At 38.5% G+C, this 23,740-nt stretch overlaps 1 protein-coding gene across 1 annotated transcript in view; it reads right to left on the bottom strand.

Moving 5' to 3' along the window:
* FAT4 (FAT atypical cadherin 4) overlaps nucleotides 1-23,740 on the bottom strand; it is a 241,366-nt gene that overhangs the window by 35,170 nt on the left and 182,456 nt on the right. Inside the window, exons 9-10 of the mRNA XM_090034521.1 lie at nucleotides 16,044-16,294; nucleotides 8,634-12,983 (exon numbers count right to left, since the gene is read on the bottom strand). Coding sequence (XP_089890647.1) covers nucleotides 8,634-12,983; nucleotides 16,044-16,294 — 4,601 coding nt within the window. The remainder of the gene's footprint in view (nucleotides 1-8,633; nucleotides 12,984-16,043; nucleotides 16,295-23,740) is intronic.

The following is a 23,740-nucleotide window of genomic DNA, read 5'->3' as shown; positions in this document are numbered from 1 at the left end:
CAGGCAGTCTATGTTTAGGGCACTTTTCCTAGCCCTCCTACCCTTGTGGGATGAGCAGAGCAGATACTGGGTTAAGCAGAGCAGAGCTGCTCAGTCAACTTATACAGCTGCCAAATTGCATTTCTGCTAACCCAAGTGCTAGATGACCGTCTTGCAGCTGCTGCCTTCATGCCACTTCATGACTAGGAGCTTCCAGGCCTGACAACCTTGCTCCTGCCATTACTAGCTGATCACTGAAGGGCTTGAAAAGTATGCTAAAGCTGTTTTCATGGAAGATACCTGTCTGCAATTTCTTTTATCATGGAAAGGCTGCTGCACATCATCTTCCACACTGTTCTTGACAGAATAGGAACTTGATCCAATGGCAAGGACACCAATACAGCTGGAGATCTCATTCTTCTGCAGCCTTCATCCACCTTCACACTCTTCCACATTCTAACATTTTCTTCCACCTGCTCCACTCTGGTGCAGAGCTGTACTCCTACCCAGCATATCCACAGGGGGTGAATAGTGGAATGACCTTCAGTGAATGATAGCTGCGAAATAAGCAGGGTTATAAGAGGCTGAATCGAGCAACGTTACCCAGTTTTCTGTAAGTGGCGTAATTTAGATCAGCAGTGAACAGAACAGAACACATGTTCGCCCGCTGGAGCGGGGTGGTGCAAATCTTAGACTGGGTTCCACCATTTTAAAACTAATCTATCTATGCCAAACTTCTGTTCTGTTAGGGGACAGACCAGTTTTGTGTGATGAATTTATGTTCTGTTATGGGTATAGGCAGGTTTCAATCACTTACACCAGCAAAAGTGTAATATCTATACCTGGCCTTTATCAGTGTTTCTCAACCAGGGTGCCATGGCCTTGAGATCTTTTCAAGGTTGTAATGTGATGCCAAGTATAGGTATGCAAACAGGATTCAAAAGATAAACCCAGAGATTTCAAACAGGGTTCCAGAATATTAAAAACATTCTGACCTGCAGTGGTTTTTTCTGAGTTCTTGCAACAGGATAACTGCTGTTATTTTTCTGTAATTCAAAAACCATCAAAAATGAAGGGGGTATTTTGAGACTAAAAAGGTTGAGAAACACTGATCTAAATAGAAGTACTGTCAAACATATAGCATGCTTTCCCTATCGACTCTTTACTGGGCTACAGCTAGAGCTAGAGCTAAAGCTAGAGCTTTGACTGTTAATAACATCTGCAAACAGCTGTATAAGCATAGAATTTCCTGATTTAAGCTTTAAACTGATGGGTAACTCTTATATGAATTACGGCTGCAGTAAAGTGACTAAACATTTCAATTCTGCTATCCAAATCTGAGTTTGCGGGGAGAAGTTTATAATTTGCCTATTCTGCCTGGGATAAAATTCAGCAGTGAAAGCTGATAATGCACTTATACTCAAAGACTCAGCTGTTTTATCTGATGAGTTTAAAACAGAACTGTTCATGGAAAACAACAAATGTGCATGGGATGGGGGTGGAACGACTACGCTGTGAGCCTTTCCCTTATAGTAGTGGTGAGCAGTTAAATATCTGAGTAAATTCATTCACTTCAACAGGATTACTTGTGAGAAACTGCACACTAATTCCATCTGGATTTAAGTGCAAAGTTCCATTGCCTTGCTTAGAGATGCTTCCAATAACTTTAATGAGAAGACATATATACTCGTAGACCTGTTTGGTTTTAGATATTTCTGAAGCCACATCTCACAAAATTTCACTGCTTGAAAACCAGTAGCATGAGACCCAAATAGTTCTGGTGACTGAGAACATTATTTTACTTAGGTGAATTATGACCTGGTATTATACACATTGCCCAAATATTACCTTTACAAATGTTTGAGTCCTTAGAATTCACCTTTTGATAGATTACTAAATTAGACTAGAATCTGTTATCTGTAATAGCTGGGGATCATTTTTTTATTTGATAGAGGATAATAGAGAATAATTTCAATTATGCAAGTTAAGTGCTTTAGGTTATCAAATCAAAATATGCAGGAGAAGAACCAATGGTTTTTCAAAACCAAGAGGTGATGCAAGTCATAGGGAGCATGGCTGTAAGGCATTAGATGACTACATGTCAGGTTAGCATATTTATACTTTTTCCCATAAGCACAGTGTTTATTAACTTATAATTCTGATTACTACAACCTATATTATACCAAAACAAACTCGAAGAAGCAAAGCTATATACAGATAAGTTATCCAACACTCCATGTTTATTCCCCTTTTCAAGCCCTCAGATTCTTCTTGACTGCCCAGAAGCTCAAATCATCATGGTTAAACAATGGGCAGCCCTATTTAAATATTAAAATCAATTATTATAAAAAAGGGAAAAGGGACAATTTATTTCTGATCATCTTAATGGAGTTAGGATGGATGCTGGAGTTAGGGATCTGGCATAAGGAGTTAGGAACAGAGGTGTAGTACACAACTCTAATTTCAAACTGCATGCTCTGGTTCTATTACCCAGAACTTGGTGCTAATTTTTATGCTTTCTCTCACCACCTATGGCTTCTAACATCCAGCGCTTGTCTTTCAAACAGCTAAGATCAGCAGCTAAATCCTAGTCCATCACTGACTTCCTGCGGTCTGCCTGCTGATGCACCACAGGAAGTTTATCAGGGTGAGTCCTTATCCTTCTGGCTCCAGCTCACTGACAAACCTAGTTTCAACTGCCCCCTCGTCTCCACTCTCCATCCCTTCTGCGACCCTTTGTTACTGATAAGGCTGGGGGAGGGAATAAACAGGGAAAGAACTGACGACCAAGTTATCAGAAAACAGGAGATTTCTATGTCGTTCTTTGTAGTATAAGCAAAAGAAAGCAGTCAAACATCTGAGCTTAATTTTGGGATTTTCTTGGCAATGATGAACAAAGAAAGCAACTTTTATGCATTTACTTGCAAAATTTCAGAGACTGAAGTGTACATGCTTGAAGTTTGAAGTGGTGTTTATATTACTGTGGTGTTTATATTACTGGGTTATATAGTGCAGGTACCTCAAGACACTGAGACTACCAACTACATGAAAAAGGAACATTGTAAATTGTGCAAATATGAAAGATATAGTCCTCCTTTTTTGCTCAGGTTACAGCACAACTTTAACTGGGAAGCCATCTCCAATGCCACTGGTCAGTGGATGATACAGGTGTCAGGCTCACAGAACCCTCAATTTGAGCATGGAAAGTTTCTTGACAGAAACTCCTAGAAAGATGGTGATTAATTAGGAATAGCAGTAACTAATATACAAAGGTCAGGTGAAGCTAATACAGTCAGGATCAAAGGTCACAGGCATCGAGATCATATTTCAAATTGCTATACAGAAAACTATTTGCAATAAAAATATAACTAGGATACATACTGAAAGCTCTGGAGTCAGATATTGGCTAATTTCGGAGGTATACATACTTTTCATGGCTCTATACGTCCATCTTTTAATCTGATTCCTTTATTACTTTAATTTTGAATTTGAGACAGTTTAGCAAATCTACATTTCTTCAACATAATGAGGCTCAGAAAACAGGAAATGAAAGGTTCATAGGAAGGGCAGGCAAGCTACTGGAAATCACAGGGTATATTCCTTTTAGAACACAATTCTTTTAAAAACAAAACCTGATCATCATTAATAGACATAATTATAACTGATTGTTTAAACTGTAATGATGTTGCTCTGAGGTAATCTGTCTTTATAATGATATTCAGTCGAATGAGCTAAATTACCTCTATGGTGTGATGAAGTGAAATGCAGCTGACAAAACATAATAAATCAAATAAAAGTAAGACTATCCTCTCTGTCTTGAGGTAAGCCATTATAAAGATCTACAGCTCATGAACTCTAATTTACAGTGAACAGAAGGTCTGTGTCAGAAAACACTAATATCCACACAGAAGTAGTGTCTTTTTACAGTGCATGCAAATTCAATTATGAGATATGGTATTTTAATTTCTGGAGCAGCCATCAAAGCTATACACAAGGAACACCAAATTATACTGATTTTCTCTACTTTGCATTTAAAATGGAATTACTCATCTCCCTATAGGTAGGGGGAAGGTGAAAAGAATTTTGGCTGCTTCTCTTCAACTTAAGCACACAGAGTGCATTCATGAAAAAATCCTTTTGGCCTTTCTTTGTTAGATCAGCATAGCAATCTTACCTCAAATACTTCTAAATTTATTTGTAATTAGGAATATTTAAGGAAAACAGGACTACTCTCACACATGATTCCTCTTTGCATTGATACGTTGGCAATCAGATGCATGCATCTTGTATCATGTGATACAATCTCTATCCCTGGAGGTTTTTGAGGCCTGTCTTGACAAAGCATTGGCTGGGATGATCTAGTTGGGAATGGTCCTGCTTTGAGCAGGGGGTTGGCCTAGATGACCCCCATAGGTCCCTTCCAACCGTAATTTTCTATGATTCTATGATTTAGGAGTACAGTATCACTATACAAATGACATATAGCCAACAGTCTAAGACAGGTCAGCAATCTGCAGCATGCAGACCAGATAGGACCTGAAAAACAATGTGATCTGGCCTGTGAAGAGTTGATTAAGTCTGGCAATAGTTGGCAATGGAGGTGATCAGTGGTATACAGCCATAGGGATAGAGATTGGCAGCATGTGGCACCAGCAGATGGGTCACACAGTGGCCGACTCTCGAGCAAGCTGCATCAATTCAGCCTGTCATTTGTAAAAGGGTGCTGGCCTCTGGTGTAAAGCAATGATTCTCCAACAGTCCAGATGATGACAATTGTTTGCATAAAATATTTGGGTAATGTTTGGAATAATTTTTAAAGAATTCATGAGAAGTTTGTAAATAATTTGCAGGCACAAAAGGGGCTGTATTTACTTAGCAATTTGTTGTGAACAAATTATCTCATGAACATTACTGATATCAAACTTCAGTCCCATTTTGCTTTACTGATTAAAAACTTTTGTGACTTTTGTTTTCTGTTGCACCTAATTAGTCCCCAGACATGCGAGCAACATTTAATTCTAACTGCTAACCAGCAAGAAAGAGATATCAATTTATCAATTTAGCATTATATGGTTCCTCAATGGCTAGTTGATATATTGAATTTAGATACTTAAATCTAAAAATGTCTAAGTAACTATTTCTCTATTTGAGAAGTATTTGTGCTGAGTTCTAAACAGAATATAACTGAACACAATGTTCCATCCATGACAACAGGGATGGAAAAGCAGCTTAGACTATATGAAAGTATTCAAACTATTCAATGTTCTTAATTTAAATTATCTTATGTAGCTGTAATGCAGGACAAATGTCACATTTACCTGACATTCAATAAGGGCTGAACTCTAAGATACAGCATTAATCCCAGAAATATTATCTGAACTTTTCATTAACTTTTCAATTACATGTTATGGGCAGACAGTACAGTCTCCTCCTAGAGTTAGCAAACCATTTTTGCTTTACGGTAACAGCAAGCATATTTCTGTTTATCCTTTGATGTTAATGACTTAAAGATTTACAGAAGATGGACATGCTGGAATTATTTTGCCATGCTCTTGGCAAAATAATCTAATGTACTATTTCCATGTGAAATAAAATCCTAAATCATTAACTTAATTAGAATTGGTAGTCAATTAACACTAATTGCTAGTGACCCTGAGGCTTTGCAGTTTAATGATGGTGTTAATACAAACGATCACATGAATATCTTCTATATGAAGAAAACTTTTGTATTAAACATGTCAACTGTCATAGCTATGCTGTAAATGAAACAGCTGAACTTGTGTTTTTTTGCAATAAGCTACATGGTATCTTTTATATTTATCCCATTTAAGAAAAAAGAAAAGCTCCTTTCTTGTTTTCAAATGAATCTTCCTGTTAGAAGACACATTATCAAATTTTCATGCATGTTACATTGACTATTCTGTTATTATCCCCTTTGTATTCCAGCTACATGGAGCATAAAATCCAATATATCCCACCCCTCAGGATTTTGGGAATAAAAGAGGTAAGCAGAAGACAAGCTACAGAGGGACAAGAGGTAAGGCGTAAGGCTCAGAGCCACTCCTCTCACTTAACTATGCAAGACTAAGCTACAATAAGCCACATGGCTCCCAAGAATAACCCCTCACCTCCTCCAGTCATGTGGTACAGTGTTAGACCTGAAAAGTTACGAGCCAGTAAGAGAAGAGGTGCAAAGCTAGACAATAACAACAGGAAATGGTAAAGCTGAGAAGTCTTCTGGTATCAAGACCACCAGTCTAGCTAAACCTTTCATTTCAGCTATCTGGCAAAGGCTACTGTTTGGTGGGAAGAACAGGAAGCAATATGCTTGCACCCCCAGAAAACCCAAGGCAAAACTAAATACCTAGTAAAGTTTACACTACCTTGTAAACTTGCATAATGTCTTCTCTCTCATGTCTCTACCTAGATAGCAAACTTCATAGAGCAGGAACTTCCTAGTTCTTTGTGCAATGCCTAATACAATTTGGTCTGAAGAATTTGAACACTAATACAAAATGGATATATGATAAACAGAAATAACATTATTTAAGTAGGGTGTATGTTAGGTAATATAGGAAGGTATATTAAGGAAAAGGTTTCAATTTTGGAGACTATTATGATAAAATTTCAACTCAACTGTTGATATTACAGTCTCAATCACATTAATTCATAATAACATTCCCTTAGAGAGACATACTGAGTAAATCTTTTAATTTATGTCTCATTAGTTTTCCTTTGATATGTCTGCAGAAAGTAGTCATAAGCAATGGTTAGGACTGTTCAGACTTTCTTTAAATATCATGCTATCAAGCAATTCAGATTCACACTTCTGTATAGAAAAAAAAAAAATCAAATTCCTCTGTTGTGGTTATTCTCCTAGAATTCTTCCAAGATTACTGTCTGCGTATGAGTGAGATCTCCTGATATCCAAGAAAACCTTAATTGTAAACCTGTGGTTTTCTTTTCCCACTAGACAGGGAATAGATATTAAAATAGTCACGTCAGAGCTTTTGCTTTATTCAGAGGTCACGATATACTGGGCCTGAGTCAGTACTGTGATACTCCCATATTATACTTTTGCAGTTCCAAAGCAGTGGTGAGTCAGGGTCAATAATTATACTGAATGTAACTCTATCCATCATAAGCCTGAAACAAAATAGTTCTCTTTTGGGGTTCAGAAACTATCCTTAAATGCAAATATGATAGAGAAAACAATTTCTTAATATATTTTTCCACCTATACTTTAAAATCTAGGTTATTTGCTAATGAAAGTGCCAACTAATACATGTGTTAAAAAGTTTAAGATTTTCTTTTAAAGTTCAAATAAAAACTCAATTTTCCATCCTTCAAAAAGAAAAGAAAAACAAACTTGGCTGGCATTTACATTCCTCAGATAGTCAAACGTATATAAACTAAGTACTGATGCTCATGTATACTAACACATCTAGAATAAGTCGTATCAGCACAGGGACCATATGTGGTCATGTATGCTGTAAATCTAACTCAGGGCAGACTATAACTGCAAGTTTCAGATCTGTCCCCATTCAGAATGGCACTTGTACAGATAACTTCAAAGAGATGTTGAGCATGTGCTTAAATTGGTATGCTTATTTGAGTTATGCTGTGAATAGGGGCACTTTCTTTAATCACAGACTAAATAATAAAGAGGATTGCAAGGCTGTCAGAATCATGCTAAAAGAACTTAAAGTGGACAAACCAAAAGGTGCAAAGCTTTAATTAGATGTCATAGCTGGGTGGGTACTCTGCCCATCTCTGTATGAAAGTCCAAATACTCATGCTCCCTGTTTTGAAACTGGGGAAGGTCTTGAAGGGTTTATGTTCTGAACCTGTTGATACCTAAAATGGCCCATAGTCTCTAGGCCCAGTGACTCCCGTTTACACAGAGCAGACAGAATTTAATCCTTCTGCAGCACTCTGCCTATGCCAATTAGTAAATAAACTGAGATTTTCGCACATGGCAATTCAGAGCACAACACTGATAATTAAATTTGCTACCTACTGTTTTAAGGAGAAATACATGTATTTTTTTACTTTTAAGTACTGACCAATGTAAATATTTTACAAATATCAGAGAACATTCTTAGCTGTAGTAGGAATACAACACTCATTTATATTGAATGATATTATATTATACAAACCCAACACATATACGAAGCATGGAGCATGCTCATGCACGTGCTTCTTTCCCAGTCATTTTACTTATATGCTGTTTCCTTTCCCTTGCCCTTCACCTTATATTCCTACATGACTATAAGAAATATGGAGGCAAAGACTGACTTTTCCCACTTGTCTGTTTAGCTCTTATCACATGAGGTGCTATTTTTTGAAAACTGGTTGTAGCATATTTAATAAATAACATATCTCCCCTTTGCTAACAGGGACCAGTCTGATAACAGTTGCTAAGAAGAGAAAAATAACATCAATACTGCTGCTTGCACCTTGTTTTCTTTCCTGTTAGCATTTTACTTTGGATTATTCCTCTGCTTATTTTGAACACTCATTAAGACGGATAAACACAGGTGAAACATATCTGATTGAAATGTATCTAAGAAAACTAAACCAAGCCAAACCCCAACTCTGCCCTCTTTGTGTTTTCAGTAGGCTCTAATTCCAGAAGGAGAAGTAGATCATACCTGTATAACCAGTTTTGCAAACACAGTTGAAGCTCCCCGGGAAGTTCTGGCAGATGGCACCATTTTTACAAGGACTGGAAAGACACTCATTGATATCTCTCTCACAGGCCATTCCAGTGAAGCCATCGGGACAACTGCATGAGAATCCACCCACCAAGTTGTGACAAGTCCCGTTGTTGTGGCAGGGGGATGGGAGGCATTCATCAATGTCAGTTTCACACAAATTCCCATCATATCCTGGCAAGCATCTGCACACAAAGGGCTGGAGAGGTTCATTTGCCATGATGATTACTGGAATGCTCTCATGGCTCTTTAAAGCAGGACTCACAGCTAGCCTTCTCAAGCAGCTTCCTCCATTTTGACAAGGGTTTTGTATGCATGAATCATGATCCACAGATTCTATCCGTACTCCACTCTGCTGGAAAAGGATTTCTTTGATGCTCTCAAAGAAAGTAGCCACACCACTGGGATTCACATACAGATTATTGTTTCGTTTCACAGCTGCCATCAGAAAAGTCCTGTTACTGTCTTCATAGACTCCATAGAGCTGCACAGCAGTTCCTAATCCAGTTAGCTGTGAATTGGCAATACGAAGGAAGTGAAGATAGTGATTGGTCAGAAAATCCTTCACAGTATGCACACTTAGGCGAAGAAGGATGCTGTTGTCAATTGTGCCATTATTGAACCCTGCAAAGAAAACTCTAACACTGCTAGTAACTGCACTATGTAACCCATCATTGCTAAGGACTGTCAGATCAAATGTTCCATCTGTGGATCTTGCCTGGGAATTGAGGTCACATGTACCCCCGGGAATATTAAAGAGGCTTGTAACCCCTGAAGTAAGAGAACAATGGAAGCTGTCTAACACATCTGGGTCCTGTGGTTTTACTTTGCCTAAAATACCACCAGGGAACAGGTTGCCATAATAGTGAACAAAGATTTCTACTGTTCTAGGTTGTGATGGGTTGTCATTTTGGTCTACTACTTTTATTTGTACGGTTCCTGTGGAAGACATCTGAGGAATGCCAGAGTCCCTAGTAATCACCGACAAGAAGAAGTCGCTAATTTGTTCTCTGTCAATCTCTCTAGTTGTGGTCAATACTCCTGCAGTGCTAAGACTGAAATAACTGGTTGCTGGGCCTGTACTGAGCAAGTAGTAGGAGAAGGGGCCTTGATTTGGTGGGAGATCAGGGTCCGATGACTGAAGTGTCATCACAAGTGTTCCTGCACGATTATTTTCCATTACTTCCCCTTGGCTTGTAGACAGGGTAGGTCCATTATCATTGATATCTTCCAAAGTTACCAATAAAGAGGCACTTCCTGTAGCTGATGGAGATCCTGAATCAATTGCTAAGACAGTCAGATTGTACACAGGTAACGTTTCTCGATCCAATTCTGCTGTTACAGTAACTTGTCCTGTCTGTGGGTTAATGGAAAAGGCACCATTGTCATTTCCAGAACCAATAAAGTAGGAGAACCTGCTCCAGCTAGGGACAGAGTCTGAATCAAATGCACTTACAAATGTGACATGGGTACCTGGAGGAACACCTTCACTGATTTGTATATTGTAGACCTCCAGACTAAAAACGGGAGGGTCATTAGCATCCAATATAGTGATATTAACAATTACTTCATCTATATCTGCACCACGAATGCTCCCAAAATTTTTTGCAAGAACTTTCAAAGAGATACGCTCTTCCTTTTCCCTGTCAAGAGGACCTGACACATAAATCTGACCACTCCTCCCATCAATCTGGAAACCCTTCTTTCTGCTATTGCCAAAAATAAGATAGTGGACTTCTCCATCACTTCCCATATCACGGTCACTTGCAAAGACTTCTCCTACAACTGTTCCTCTAGAGGCTGCTTCAGAGACTTCAAAATAGTAAAGCTTGGACACAAAACGTGGCACATATTCATTTGTTCCTTCCAACTGGATGTTGACACTTGCAAAACTGCATCTTTCCTCATCTGGAACGTTAAAAGCCTTCACAGTTAGATGGTAACTTTGCTTTGTTTCGTAATCTAAAAAGCCTTGTGTGGTGATAATTCCTGTGTTGGGATCAATGACAAAGAGGTCACTATCTGATGACTGAATTGCATATGCAATCACAGCATTAGGTCCAGAATCAGCATCAGTTGCATTTAGACGGATAACAGTTGTTCCACTTGGAGCATTTTCTAATACATTAGGGAAGTAGTCTTCTGGGCTGAAAGCTGGAGAATTATCATTTACATCAATAACATTAACTGTGACAGTACAGTAACCTGTTCTAGCTACCCATCCTCCATCTGTAGCACTAACAATTATCTCATGCTTTTGGTATAGCTCATAATCAAGTGATTTGGCAAGAGTCAATGCCCCAGTTGATGTATTAATAGAAAAGATACCAGCCTCATTTCCTGAAGATATATTATATTTGATTAATCCATTCATAGCAGCATCCCTATCCCTTGCTGATACAGTCCTGACAATAGCTCCAACAGCATGACTTTCAGGGATAGTAATACTCATGTGGCTTTGAGAGAACACAGGTGTGTGATAGTTCTCCTCGGTTATAACTATTTCAACTGTCACTTCTGCTGAAAGTGGGGGATTACCTTTATCCTTAGCTTTTACCTTAATCAGAAAGTCTTGATTCAGATCAGCCATTAGTGAAGATGCCACAGAAATCCAGCCAGTTCTGCTATCTAGCTTAAATTTATTGGTGTTGTTTTCATTAGAAATAAAGTATCCCACTTCAGAATTCAGTCCAAAGTCTTTGTCATCAACTGCAGTGACTTTAATTAAGTTGGTACCAATTCCTACATTTTTAGTCACAGGCGTAAAATATTTGCTAGCAAGAAACCGTGGTGCATTGTCATTGCTATCCACTATGTTGATTGTGACTGTTGTCTCACTTAGCAAAGGAGGACTACCTCGATCTGAAGAAGTAACTATGAAACTGTGCCTGTTGATATTGAAATTGCTTGAACCACTGGAATTCTGATACTTTAAATACTGCTTATTGAAAATCTCCCCACTGGTAGCATTGATTCGGAAGAACTCAGACTGAGATTTTATGAAGTAGAAGATTTGGCCATTAAATCCTTCATCGGGATCGGTTGCTGAAACCTGAGTTACCTTTAAACCAACTTCAGTAAGCTCAGGGCACTCTAGGTAATAGGATGGTTTTGTGAATCGTGGGGCATTATCATTGACATCTGTCACAAAGATGGTCACATCTGTGCTTACTGTCCACCCAGAATCGTGTGCAGAAACTCTTATTCTATAGCGGTCTGTATCTTCTCTGTTTAGAGGCCTGCTGACTGTAATATCTCCTGTACTTGGATTTATGACAAATGGAAGGCTTGGATCCCTTATGGAGTACCGGCTGATGGCATTCACACCAATATCTTCATCTGAAGTTGTGACTCGTGTAACTGTATAACCTAAAGGTGCGTTTTCAGGTACAGAAGCGCTGAATATCTGAGAAAACCTGGGAGCATTATCATTCTCATCCAAAATATTAACAATAACTTTGACTGTTGTGCTCTGAAGAGGGGTACCTTTATCAAAAGCTTTTATGGTTAGCATGTACTGGGCTAGCCTTTCCCTGTCTAAAGGTCTGACGCTTTTGATTTCACCAGTAGCCCGATTGATAGTGAAACTGTTTTCTTTATTGCCATCAATTATTTCATAATTCAACTGTGCATTTGGGCCACTGTCCTTGTCCACAGCAGTGACAGTCAGTATTTTGCGCGGTGAAAGATTCTCTATTATTTCAGCAATGAACGGATCTTGCTCAAACTCTGGTGCATTATCATTGACATCCACCACGGTTATTTCTAGTTTTTCATAAGAGGAGAAAGGAGGAAAGCCCATATCTCTGGCCTCGATCCAAACCACAAATTTCTGTATAGCTTCAAAATCCAAAGATTGACAAATAGAGAACTGCCCTGTTAGCTGGTCTATCTGGAAGGTGTTGCCCAGATTACCACTAGCAATGTAGTAAGACAAGGAACCTCCTCTAGATGAAGACCCAGAAACAGTGGTGACAAGGGTACCAATTGCTTGGTTTTCAGGGAACATGAAAGTGTGTTGTTCTGCTTGAACTTGAGGGAACTGTGCTTTATTCATGAACCTCACAGTTACAGTAGTCGAATCTGTCTTCGGATACAGTCCACCATCTTTCACATGAACAGAAAAAGTCACTTCAGAATCACCCGTCAGCGAGTCAGCAGCCATAATTGCTCCTCTTGTTGGGTCAATGTGGAATTTTTCAGAGTTCTTTCCCCTGAGGGAATAATGAAGCTCAGCATTGGGTCCAGAATCAGCATCTGTAACTGTTACGGCAAACACAAATGAACCTGCAAGGAGAACAATGACAAGATTATTCGTAATCTTCAGCAATAAAAATAGGACAAATGAAGGTAATTTTTCAGTGAGGCACAGGGAAATTATGTGGACCAGCTGTGTTATATTTTCTTATATGTGGTTGTAAAAAAATAATCTTTTTTTTACCTACAGTATTAATAAATATCAGACTAAATGTTCACCAACTGAAGGCCATTCTGAGTGATCACAAAAAGACATGATTTGTACCTGACAAATAGGTAATTGCATTGAAACATTTTTAAACATATGTACAGAAATTTCTGTGTGCATATGTATATGTGGTCATATATGTATACATGTATACAAAACACCGCATCAGTAAGTAGGATTTATCTTTTTGAAACTTTACCATAATTTTTCTGTAGTATTCACAACATAAGATGATGTGAAAACTCAAAGTCTAATGGTTGCATGCTACTAGATAATATTTTAAATTATTAAGCAATCTTTTATATGTCTTGCATATCCAGCCTTTCAAAATGTGTATGCCACTACTCCAAATCATGTGTACAGTTTAGGGTTTCACATGAACATATTTCTCAGTAAATGCAAATCCAATGTGTGCACAGGCATTAGAGTCATGTATACATTCTTCTGAAGGTATTATGTGACTAGTATGCTGGGACTCCTTTTTTTCAAAACTAGCGCTGAAGCTTGGCTCTCAACAGTTTTCTATATGGATTTTCTTTTCCCAACTCTGCAAGCAAAATCCACTTTTTTGGACAGAAATGGCTTTGACAGTGTTCCTTAAAGCGTTATTTCTTGTCACTATGTGTCAAAGTGTAACATTTTGTATCCTAAAGGGAGAAATTGCTAGATGAACAACTGGAATACTTGAGAGTGACAAGAGTGCAAGAAAAATCAAGAGTTCAGCTTTTGTTAAGCACATTAAATTGTCATAACCCTCCTCTTGTTTATTTTGTAAACTCGACGAGACATTAAAGAAATCAGGTTGTATCATCCTCTCAAAATATAAACTAAGGCTACTTTGAAGTAAACATAGCACAAGAATATACACAACTGTCTTGGAGATTCAATATCAGTTTGCAGCAAAGCAGTATTATGACTGCCAATAAAAATATTGTCAAGGGCTATTTTCCCTGTTTAGAGGAGTTAAGACATTTTCCTTTTAATTGAAATGTGCCACATGAATGATCAATTTTGGGATATTTGAAAAATAAATACTTTACGTAAATTTATTTGATATAAAAAGTCAGAGTAAATATTAAAACTTTTTTCCTTTTTTTAATTATAGAAGGCTTTGTAACTTAAAAAAAAAATAAAATTAATGGAGTAATGAGGCTGGAAGGGACCTCAAAAGATCTTCTAGTCCATCCCTTGCTCTAGGTGGGATATTCTCTATTTAAAGCATCCCAGACAGATGCTAGTCTAGCCTGGATAAATTTGGCAGCACATTATTTTGGCTAAATTAATATGTAGCCTGCATAAAAGTATGAAAATAAATTCTCAGAAAGAAGTCTATGTGTTAGTGATCTTAGTTAAATAGGGTGCTTCTGAAATGGTTATATTAATCAGTTTTTTAATATATCATTTCAAAGGCACATAACTTAAAGACTTTTGGAATTAACTCCATCCGTCTATATTCCAGTGCCTTTACAAGAGGTTGTAAAGAACTCAATAAACTCACTAATTAGACATGCATTATTTATGTCTCCTCATGACACTCTAAAATTAAAGACTGATGTGAACTTTTCATACTGAATAAATTCCAAAAGTACCCATCTTTTAAATGTAAACTATTAATGAAAAATTAAACATTTTATGCTTTTGCACTTCTGATTTACATACTTGCCACATTTGTTTGAACAAACTGAATGAGCAAGAAATCCAATCCTATGCTGAGAGAGAAAATGTGGACTTCAAGCATACAAAGCATCATCAGGTGAGAATGAGATTTGACTTTTTAGAAGATTCCAGAAAATCAAAAGTATAATTATAATTAAAATACAATGTAGAATATAAAAATCATAATAAAATAATATAAAATATATTATATTATCTTGTAATAGTGTATTGAAATTAAAATATAATAATTCAACTTTAAAATCAGTAAGATTTCTGATTCATGAAATATTTCTAGAGCCTTCTCAGAGAGAAAGAGCGAAAGAGCGAGAAGAGAAGAGAAGAGAAGAACTTTTACCTATGGAGGGGAGCTTTCCAAAGAGATAAATGGAAGATATTGCCCCTTACTCTTAAATTAAATTAAATTTTTTTTTTCTCTGAAAACTGAGACCTTGATTATCATTTAAAGTAAAGCTCCTTTACATCACTTTAGCAGCATAAAGGGCCACTGTGGGGAGCAAAAAGGAAAGTTATGATGACTGTAGGGCCCAGAGTGATCGAACAGAGTGTTTTCTTCAGCCTCTCCAAATAATAACCCCAGTAAAAAGGGGATTTATCATTTTAAGAGTGTATATTATACTTTAGAGAACATGCAAAAATTTTTTAGGTCAACTAACATTCCTATATTTTTATACCAAAAGCAAATTTGCTATTGCAAGGAACTTCAGTACTGAAGTTTTCAGATTGAGTATATCATAGCTTGAAAAAAAAGTGACTTTTTAACCATAGAGGTTTGCATGATTGAATTTATTTGTGAGGTCAATAAGAAATGTTCCATTGACTACCCTGTATGTTTTTCTGAATAAACCAGCATTTATAGTACTTTTCATCTTCAAAGGTGTTTAAGGACATTATCTTATAAAAATCAATGCTGTGAAATAACAAAAAGCAAAATAAGAACATCAACTTTTCTGAAATACCTTGCATTAATGACTTTCAAAATAGCTTAAGATTACTTGGGCTATAAAGAGAAGGATACACTAAAGAAAACATTATAGTTACTAATGTCAAATGCTACATCTTGTCTTTATTAATTATCAGCAAGATGACAAATGCTGTAAAATAGTTACAGGAAAAAAATTTTAAACATATATTTTTGAAATGATTTATTGTTTATTTGCATATCTGTATTAGCCAATGCAACAACAGCACTGCTTTTAGAGATTTACCTGAAGTTGTAGGTGATGGAATATGGGTGACATAAGGATGGTGCTGAAATTTAGGAGGATTGTCATTTACATCAGCAACACTGACAAGTACACTGGTGGAACTGGAAAGAGTCCTGGGGAAACCACCATCGCTGGCCACAACTACCAACGTGTAATTCTCCTTTGTCTCTCTATCTAATAGTGCACTAGTGATAATTTGTCCCGTTGATGGGTTGATTGTGAACTGTGAATTGCCACCAATTAGCTTGTAACTGTTCAAAAGACAAAAAAGGGAGAAAACATTTTCCATTAGTATTCTCATAAGACAGACATCTTGTTACAGAAGATAATTAAAATTAGTTAAGATGTTTAGAATAGCATATGTCAGGCCTGGCTAACACTGCCTCATTTCCACAAGTTTTGTTCCCAAAAGTAGTAACTCCCTCACATTGTACAATTGTGCTGGACAGTACAAGAGGCATTATCTCTAAGAAAGATGCAGAAAACTTCATCTCTTTTATGGGTCAAAAGATGGTCTATTATTCAGATTTCACTGTGTTAACAAAATAAATGGCCAGATCCTGTTCTACTTATTAGGCATCTAAGTGAACTTATGCATGTCAGTGTCATCCTATTCCATCCTCCTCAAGACCCTGAAAAATAATTAATGCAAAAGGCTGATGGGTCCTCCTCCAGCTTGCTGGTTTTGTGACAGTCTTAAGGCTTAAGGTAATAGTGTGACATGGGCTATGGACAGGCATTCATTTCTAGTACTGCAAATTTCGGGCAAATTACTGGGTCATCCTAGTCTGGTGGCAGGGGAACATTTTACCCACACCATTGTTCCCAGTCTCCAGGAGAAGTGGAGCAGTGGGAATCTACAGGCATTTCTTCTTGTGTGAACTGTGCAGGTGAGATCTTCCTGGTTGAAAGGAAGGCATTTCTCCTGCTAGAATGTAATCACAGAATCATAGAAAGTTAGGGTTGGAAGAGACCTCAGGAGGTCATCTAGGCCAGTGGTTCTCAACCTTTTTTGTACTAGGACCCACTTGTAAACATCAGTGGTCAGTCCCGACCCAGTGCCCCTCACTCCCAACCCACTGCCACCAGGCTCCAGCCCCACAGTGTACGTATGGGGAGGGGATATATGGGGCAGGGTGTGTGTGGCAGGGGCATGAGGAACCCCAGGAAGCCCCTCACAAGGTGAAATTCTGTAAGCCTGCAAGAGACAAGTCAGAGTTTCCCATGTTTGCCTCCTTTAAAGGAGAACCCATTTTTAAAATTTGTTTGCAACCCTTTCATATATTTTTGTGACCCACCTTTGGGTTGTGACCCATGGGTTGAGAAGCGCTGATTTAGTCAACCTCCCTCGCAAAGCAGGACTGTCCCCAAGTAGATCATCCCAGCCAAGGCTTTGTTTAGCTGGATCTTAAAAACCTCCAAGGATGGAGATTCCATCACCTCTCTGGGTGACCTGTTCCAGTGCTTTACTACCCTCCTGGTGAGAAAGGTTTTCATAATATCTAATCTAAACTTCCTTACTGCAAGTTGAGACAGTTCTTTGCTCTGTCATCTCCCACCACTAAGAACAGTCTAGCTCCATCCTCTCTGGAGCCCTCTTGCAGGTAGCAAAAGCTGCTATTAAATCCCCCTCAGTCTTCTTTTCCTCAGACTTAATAAGTCCAGTTCCTCAGCCTGTCCATAATACTTGTCCATATCCTAAAAGGACACACATCATTTTTTTTTTCATGGATTGGAACAGGACAGGATTACACTTAGATATCTAGTAAATGGAATAGAATCTGGCCCTAACTAATCTGATAAAACTGAAATCCAGCACAGTAAATATGCAAATTGTAAATAGAGTATTTGTAAATATGAGTAAGGATTTCTAAAATAAAATAAATACTCCTTTCACAGTAATATGAGTTTTTAATCTGCTTTTACTTTTAATGATACCAATTTTAATCCAGAATAATTCAGCTAGAATTGTGAGAAATTGATTTGATATTAATAAAAAGTAACTAGGAGTAAAATTCTTCCTTTAGCCTTTTGTATATGATAAACCAGGATTTGAGTGTCCATTTTGCTCCAGCTCACCATACAGGCCAGGTTCCCAGTTAATACTATTCATTTGTGTTAGACTGCTTATACAGCTATCTCAGATTTTTGTTTTCAAAAGAAATACTGATGCATTATGAAAAAAAAATGCTGTTTTTTTTTCAGGTGGCAAGGTGATACCCACTGTCCAAGTGATTAGATATGGGACATTTTTCCAAAATGAAAAGAAAAAAAAAGTTCAAATACATCACTGCACTGATCGTTATTGTAACCCCAATAAAAATACAAGAAAGATGATAGTAATGACCACTGTATCTCCAGAAATGACTGAGAAACCAGTAGCAGTAGTACTGTTTAAGCTAAGAAACTGTATAAGTATTTCGAAGTAGCATGGTGCTATGAAAAATAAAGAGAAGCATTAGTTTTGCTACTGATTTTAAATCAAAATGGGTTATGACAGAAATAATGACATAGGCCAGGGGCATTTCCTACAAAATTGCTAGCTAGCTATAGCTAATAGCAACAAACTTTCTCAGTCACTCATTAACCACCACACAATGCTCTGGGCATATTCATAACTGTTAATTATTATTTAACATGATAGCCATATGCAATTATTTACTGACTAAAGAGATGTTCAACTAGGGCTTAAATTTATCCTTATGCAGGGAGCTCATACAAGGGCTTAGGTGAAGACAGTTTTACTAAATTACAAGATACATATGCATACAGAGAGGTGATTTTCTACCCCAAATCTTATTGTCTCTTAACTCCTACTAACACATTAAGAAAGAACATAATGTTCTCAACAGCATCCCGTTCCGCGCTTTATTTCTACCAAATATACATACAGAACAATAATACACATTTTTGCATTAAAAAGAGCAAAAATGGATTTTTACAGACAGTAACAATAACGTATATTTGAAAATATAGTGGACCATCATTTACACTGAACTGGATCTCCAAAACTCCATCAAAATTAACAGAATAGCACAAGTATGTTTCAGGGCAAACACATTTACAAAAAATAAAGGCAATTCATTATTTGCAACAAGTAGACTGTTCTGCCACCTGGCTCTGCTGATAAACTCTTATGTGTCTAATTACCACACTTCTGAAAAAGTGGCAGAATCATATTTGTTTAACTTATATTTCTTTTTATTGTAGCTGCACATAAAGGCCAAAAAACAGGTGGGGTCTCATTGTGCAAAGTTTTCTACAAGCATACAATAAGTTAGAGTCCCTGAAATGATCAGCCTGCAATCAAAACAAATATGAATTGTATTGTGTTCTATAATTTACCAAACTCAGAATCTGCAAAACCTCAAGAAGGTGCAAATGCCAGAGGCCAGGACCCTTTTAAAAATTAGCATCTCACAGGGTTTTATATCTACAACAGTGAAGCAAAGAGAAAAAGGGGGGTGGGGGTCAAAGGATATGAAAAATTCAACAGGATTGGTGTTATGAAATACTGCCACATCATTCCCTAAAATGTTTGTTCTTTGCTAATTTAAATACTAAAAGAATATGCAATTTATTTATAAAGCATCACCCTAATCCCGCAACTAACTCCACACAGACAGGCATATCTACTTACGCATAGCTCCCTTATCCTTAGCAGTATTCTGTATACCCAAGAGGCACAAGGGCTTGTCTTTGGGGAACCCCACTAAGTCAGGTGTAGGTGTAAATTCACATTGGTTCTCTAGGTTACCAACAATTAGGTGTTGGAATGCGTATTAGACATTGTGCTCCTGAATGGCAATTCATTGCGAGTTAGAGTGAGATTATACTTTAGAGTCAGCAGGTGCTAATTCTCAGAAATGTTAGTCTGTGTTAAGGGTAACTAATCCTAGTGATCAATTCCACATTCAGGGTTAATACTGTCTCTAATGTGCACTGCTCAGACCTGCCACTTATCAAAAGTCAGGCTAGCAACTTCAAGTCTGCTCCATGTTTGTCCTACTTTCTGGCTCTCTAATACAAGCCAGGGAGGAGATGGGGGGGGGGTTGAGGCCCCTCCATCCCACTTAAATTGTTCCCCCCACTCCCCATATTGCCCCACTGCCCTCCATCAACCCCCAAATGCCACCACATAATTGATCCCTCCAACCCTGGATCATGCCCCCCTGCCACACACACACACATTGACTCCTCAATTGACCCCAACTCCTGTTCTGCCACCCCAGTTAGCCCAAGAGTAGCAGTGGCAGCAACAGTTGGGGATGGAGCAGTTCCCCTTCCCAGCCTGAACCTGGGCTCCCTGCACCTGGATACAACCACCACTGCCACCCTTTTCCTTCTGCCTCAGTTACTGGACCTGGCAGGTCGTTGATCTGGATACACAGAGGCAACATGGTCTGTAAGGACTCCAGGAGAAGGGAGGGAGAGGGAATTCCTCCACCAGCATCTCCACCACTCTTAGGTTGATCCAGGTAGCAAGACAGTGATCCATAGGTGGATGGGGCAAGAAGGGGCAGAGAAGGCAATTGGGGTGGCAGGGAAGTGATGTAGGGATGAAGAGGGCAATCAGATCAGAGGAGGCAACTGTCTAGCAACTCCCCACCCACCAACCCCCCTCTCTTCCCCCAGGCTATCCTTCTCCTTTCACCCCTTTTCCCTCCCTCGCCGGTCACCCTATCTCCCCAGTCACTTTTGCCCAGCTGTTCCCAGCTGTTAGTCCAGAGCTACAGAGTCCTAGATGACAGCTAGTTCACCTGGGAGGAGTGCCTCCTGGGATACTGGAGGACTGCAGATTGGTGGTTTTGTGTCAGGTGAATACCCAGAATTTAACTCAAGCTAGGTAGCACAGCTCAAAAGATGATGCTTACCTGAAGTGGTGTAACTTTAACAAGTCTAAAGGGTACTTAAAACTTGTTAATGAGTCTTAATGATCATTTGGGACATTTACAGAAGTGCCTTCCAGGTGCTTCTGATCACACTGTAACTTTTGTGCTTTACACAAAGAACTTAAAATTACAAGCATGATAAACCTTAACAGATGTTTGGCTTTTGCTGGTGGGGACTCGGGATCTCCATGAACCCTGGGGTGAGGCTTGGCTTGTGCTTGCCCATGCAAGCACCAGACCAGCCCCACAAAGGTGCATGGGATGCGGGCAGAATTGCCCAAAATTAACCCTTACAGACAACTTGAACACAAGTTCCTGAAGTCACTCTGCCCTAGTGCACATTCAGGGAATAGCTGATTTAACAAGGGTTAATTTTTCACAGGACTGGCCATTTTAAAAGCGCTCTGCAGCTGTGAGCATTTGTTTTGTTACAGCTGTAGAACACTTTCAGGGACCTCATTGCACAAAAAACGTAACTTCTGTAAGCGCCCTCAACTTTTCAATGCTCTTAACATGACCAAATTATAATGCATACTCTCACCCTTACATGCCTATAAAGACAATTGAGAGGATGCTAAGAGCAATTCAGATTCTGTGCACAGAATGGGGAGCAGGAGGCATCTCTAAAGTGCTGTTCAGAAAGCTTGAAACCAAGAGGTATCAATACCAAGAGAGGTTCTTTGCTGTTTGGCTCAGCTTCAACAGATAGGACTGAGAGCACCCTCACATAGTCCATCCTATAGTCCCGCGCTGTCAAACATATGGCCCAAAAGCTGGATGTGGCCCATTTCTTCCAACTCATGGGTCAGGACTGGGAATTTGGGACCTGCTACAGAATTCAGTGCTAAATGGCCTTGTTGGGGTGGGCATTGGTTGGGGGTGTGAATCAGACAGTGACATGTACCACTGCCACTTGCCCTCTGCCACCACTTGCCCTGCTGCCATTCAGCCTGTCACCATCACTACCACTCACACTAATGCTTCTGCAACCAGCTGCAGCCTGCAAGGAACCCTGTGGTCCAGATCCATCCTGGGAGATGGGCTGAATTTGACCTCTGGCATAACCTATTAATTCGGGCATTTTTCTGGGAAGTTGTAAGGGTAGGACTGAATACCATTAGGGTGAGGAGGGCCTATAATTTATGGCTCTTTCTTCCCAAGTGTGTGCTAAAACAATTAGGCCACTGGGCAAAGGATGCTCCACCACTACTATTTTTAACTGAATTCAATCCTGTCAATGCCAACTAGCTATAGTCTACCCACTGGACTTTGGTTGAAGTCAGGTGCATAACAGCAACACTTTGAATCGTTATGAAACTCAGAAGGGAGAGTTAAGTGCAACATCAGAATCACTTTTAATCAAGAACAAAAGGTTCATTGTAGATGCTTAAGGAACTCTGCAGTTCTAAATAGAAACAACAGCTGAGCATTGTGGCTGATGGAAGGGCAAATTTGAATCACTCTGAAACTCAGGTAGCTAAACTCTGCCTAAGCCGTGGTTTGAACCAGGTGGCTAAATTCTATCTGAATTCCTTTTTGGTGTGAAAAGATCCAATTGAAATCTGACCCTTAGTGCATATGTAGGGTCAACTGGGGCACTGTTTCATATATTTATTTGAAAGAATATGGGTATTATTTCCATAAAGTACATTTCATGGCAAAATGGATGTAGCTTGTCCCATTCTTGGACTAAAACACTTGAGAATCTACTGGGTGGATTATGATTAACTTCCATGCCTTTTGTACTACTCAGGATGGTCAAAAGGTTCAGATTCTGTCTGCATGATGACATCAAAGAAACTCCACCGTTGGAAGGAAATTCTCTAATAGTGTAAATGTACCAAGGGAAGACAGGCATGGCAAGAAGGCAGTTCTACATTAAGCTAATGAAGTTGTGACAATTTAAAGGTGTTAGGCTGGGGCGGGGTTGCTGCTGGCTCACTTATGTCCTAATCTACAAGAAGCCTCTACTTTTATTTTATTCTAAGTTTCTGCTGTCATAATTTACAAGGCATGGGGGTTACAAACCTCATCTCTTTGAAAACTGGCTGTTGAGCTCTCACGTGCAATAACCTTTTCATTGCAAGCCAGGAAGAAACTTTTGACAATTTAACTATACCTCCAATTATGTAGCAATACAACAAAACAAAACAATATTACTACATATACTTCTTCCCATGGCCTCCTTTTCAGGCAATCATGTCACAAAGTCCTGCTTTCTGTCTTAGAATTACTTTTGTGTCTAATATGCATTAAATTTGGGGTTTCTTTTCTAGACTATATGTGACTGTGGTAATTGTGTATGTGAATGAATTCTTTTTAGTGATGGGGTAGACACTGTTATAGCAAATTGGAGAGAGAAGAATATAGGTGAATGTGGGTAAGTATCTTTGCCAAGTTTTATCCATTTCTTGAAGAATTTGGTAAAGTTTTTGGTTTCATATAGAAATCATGACTCAGAATTTGACATATCAGTCTGAAATTTATGCTTTGATTTTCACAGGTGTTAAGCATCTCAAACAAAATTGAATAAGAGTCTTGAATGCACAATATCTTTGAAAATCAGCAAATTATATATAGCCTTGGATATCTTCTCTTAGGTTTGTAATACCAGTCATAGTTTAATTGTACACAAAATTAATATTTGTGTTATTCTGGATGCTAAATTTAGACAAATTATATCCAAGGAAAGCAAAGTCTTCCCTAAGACTAAAAAAAAAAAAGAGAGAGAAAGAAAACCAAATGAAAACCCTCAACACTGTAAAAATGTGCATGTGTGTGTGTATATATATACACATACATATA

The sequence above is a fragment of the Crocodylus siamensis genome, chromosome 2 (assembly GCF_052110815.1).
Source record: "Crocodylus siamensis isolate JL-2025a chromosome 2, ASM5211081v1, whole genome shotgun sequence".
In the NCBI taxonomy this organism is placed as follows: domain Eukaryota; kingdom Metazoa; phylum Chordata; order Crocodylia; family Crocodylidae; genus Crocodylus; species Crocodylus siamensis.
The sequence above is the reverse complement of the archived record's forward strand: the minus strand, read 5'-3'. Positions and strand labels throughout refer to the sequence as shown.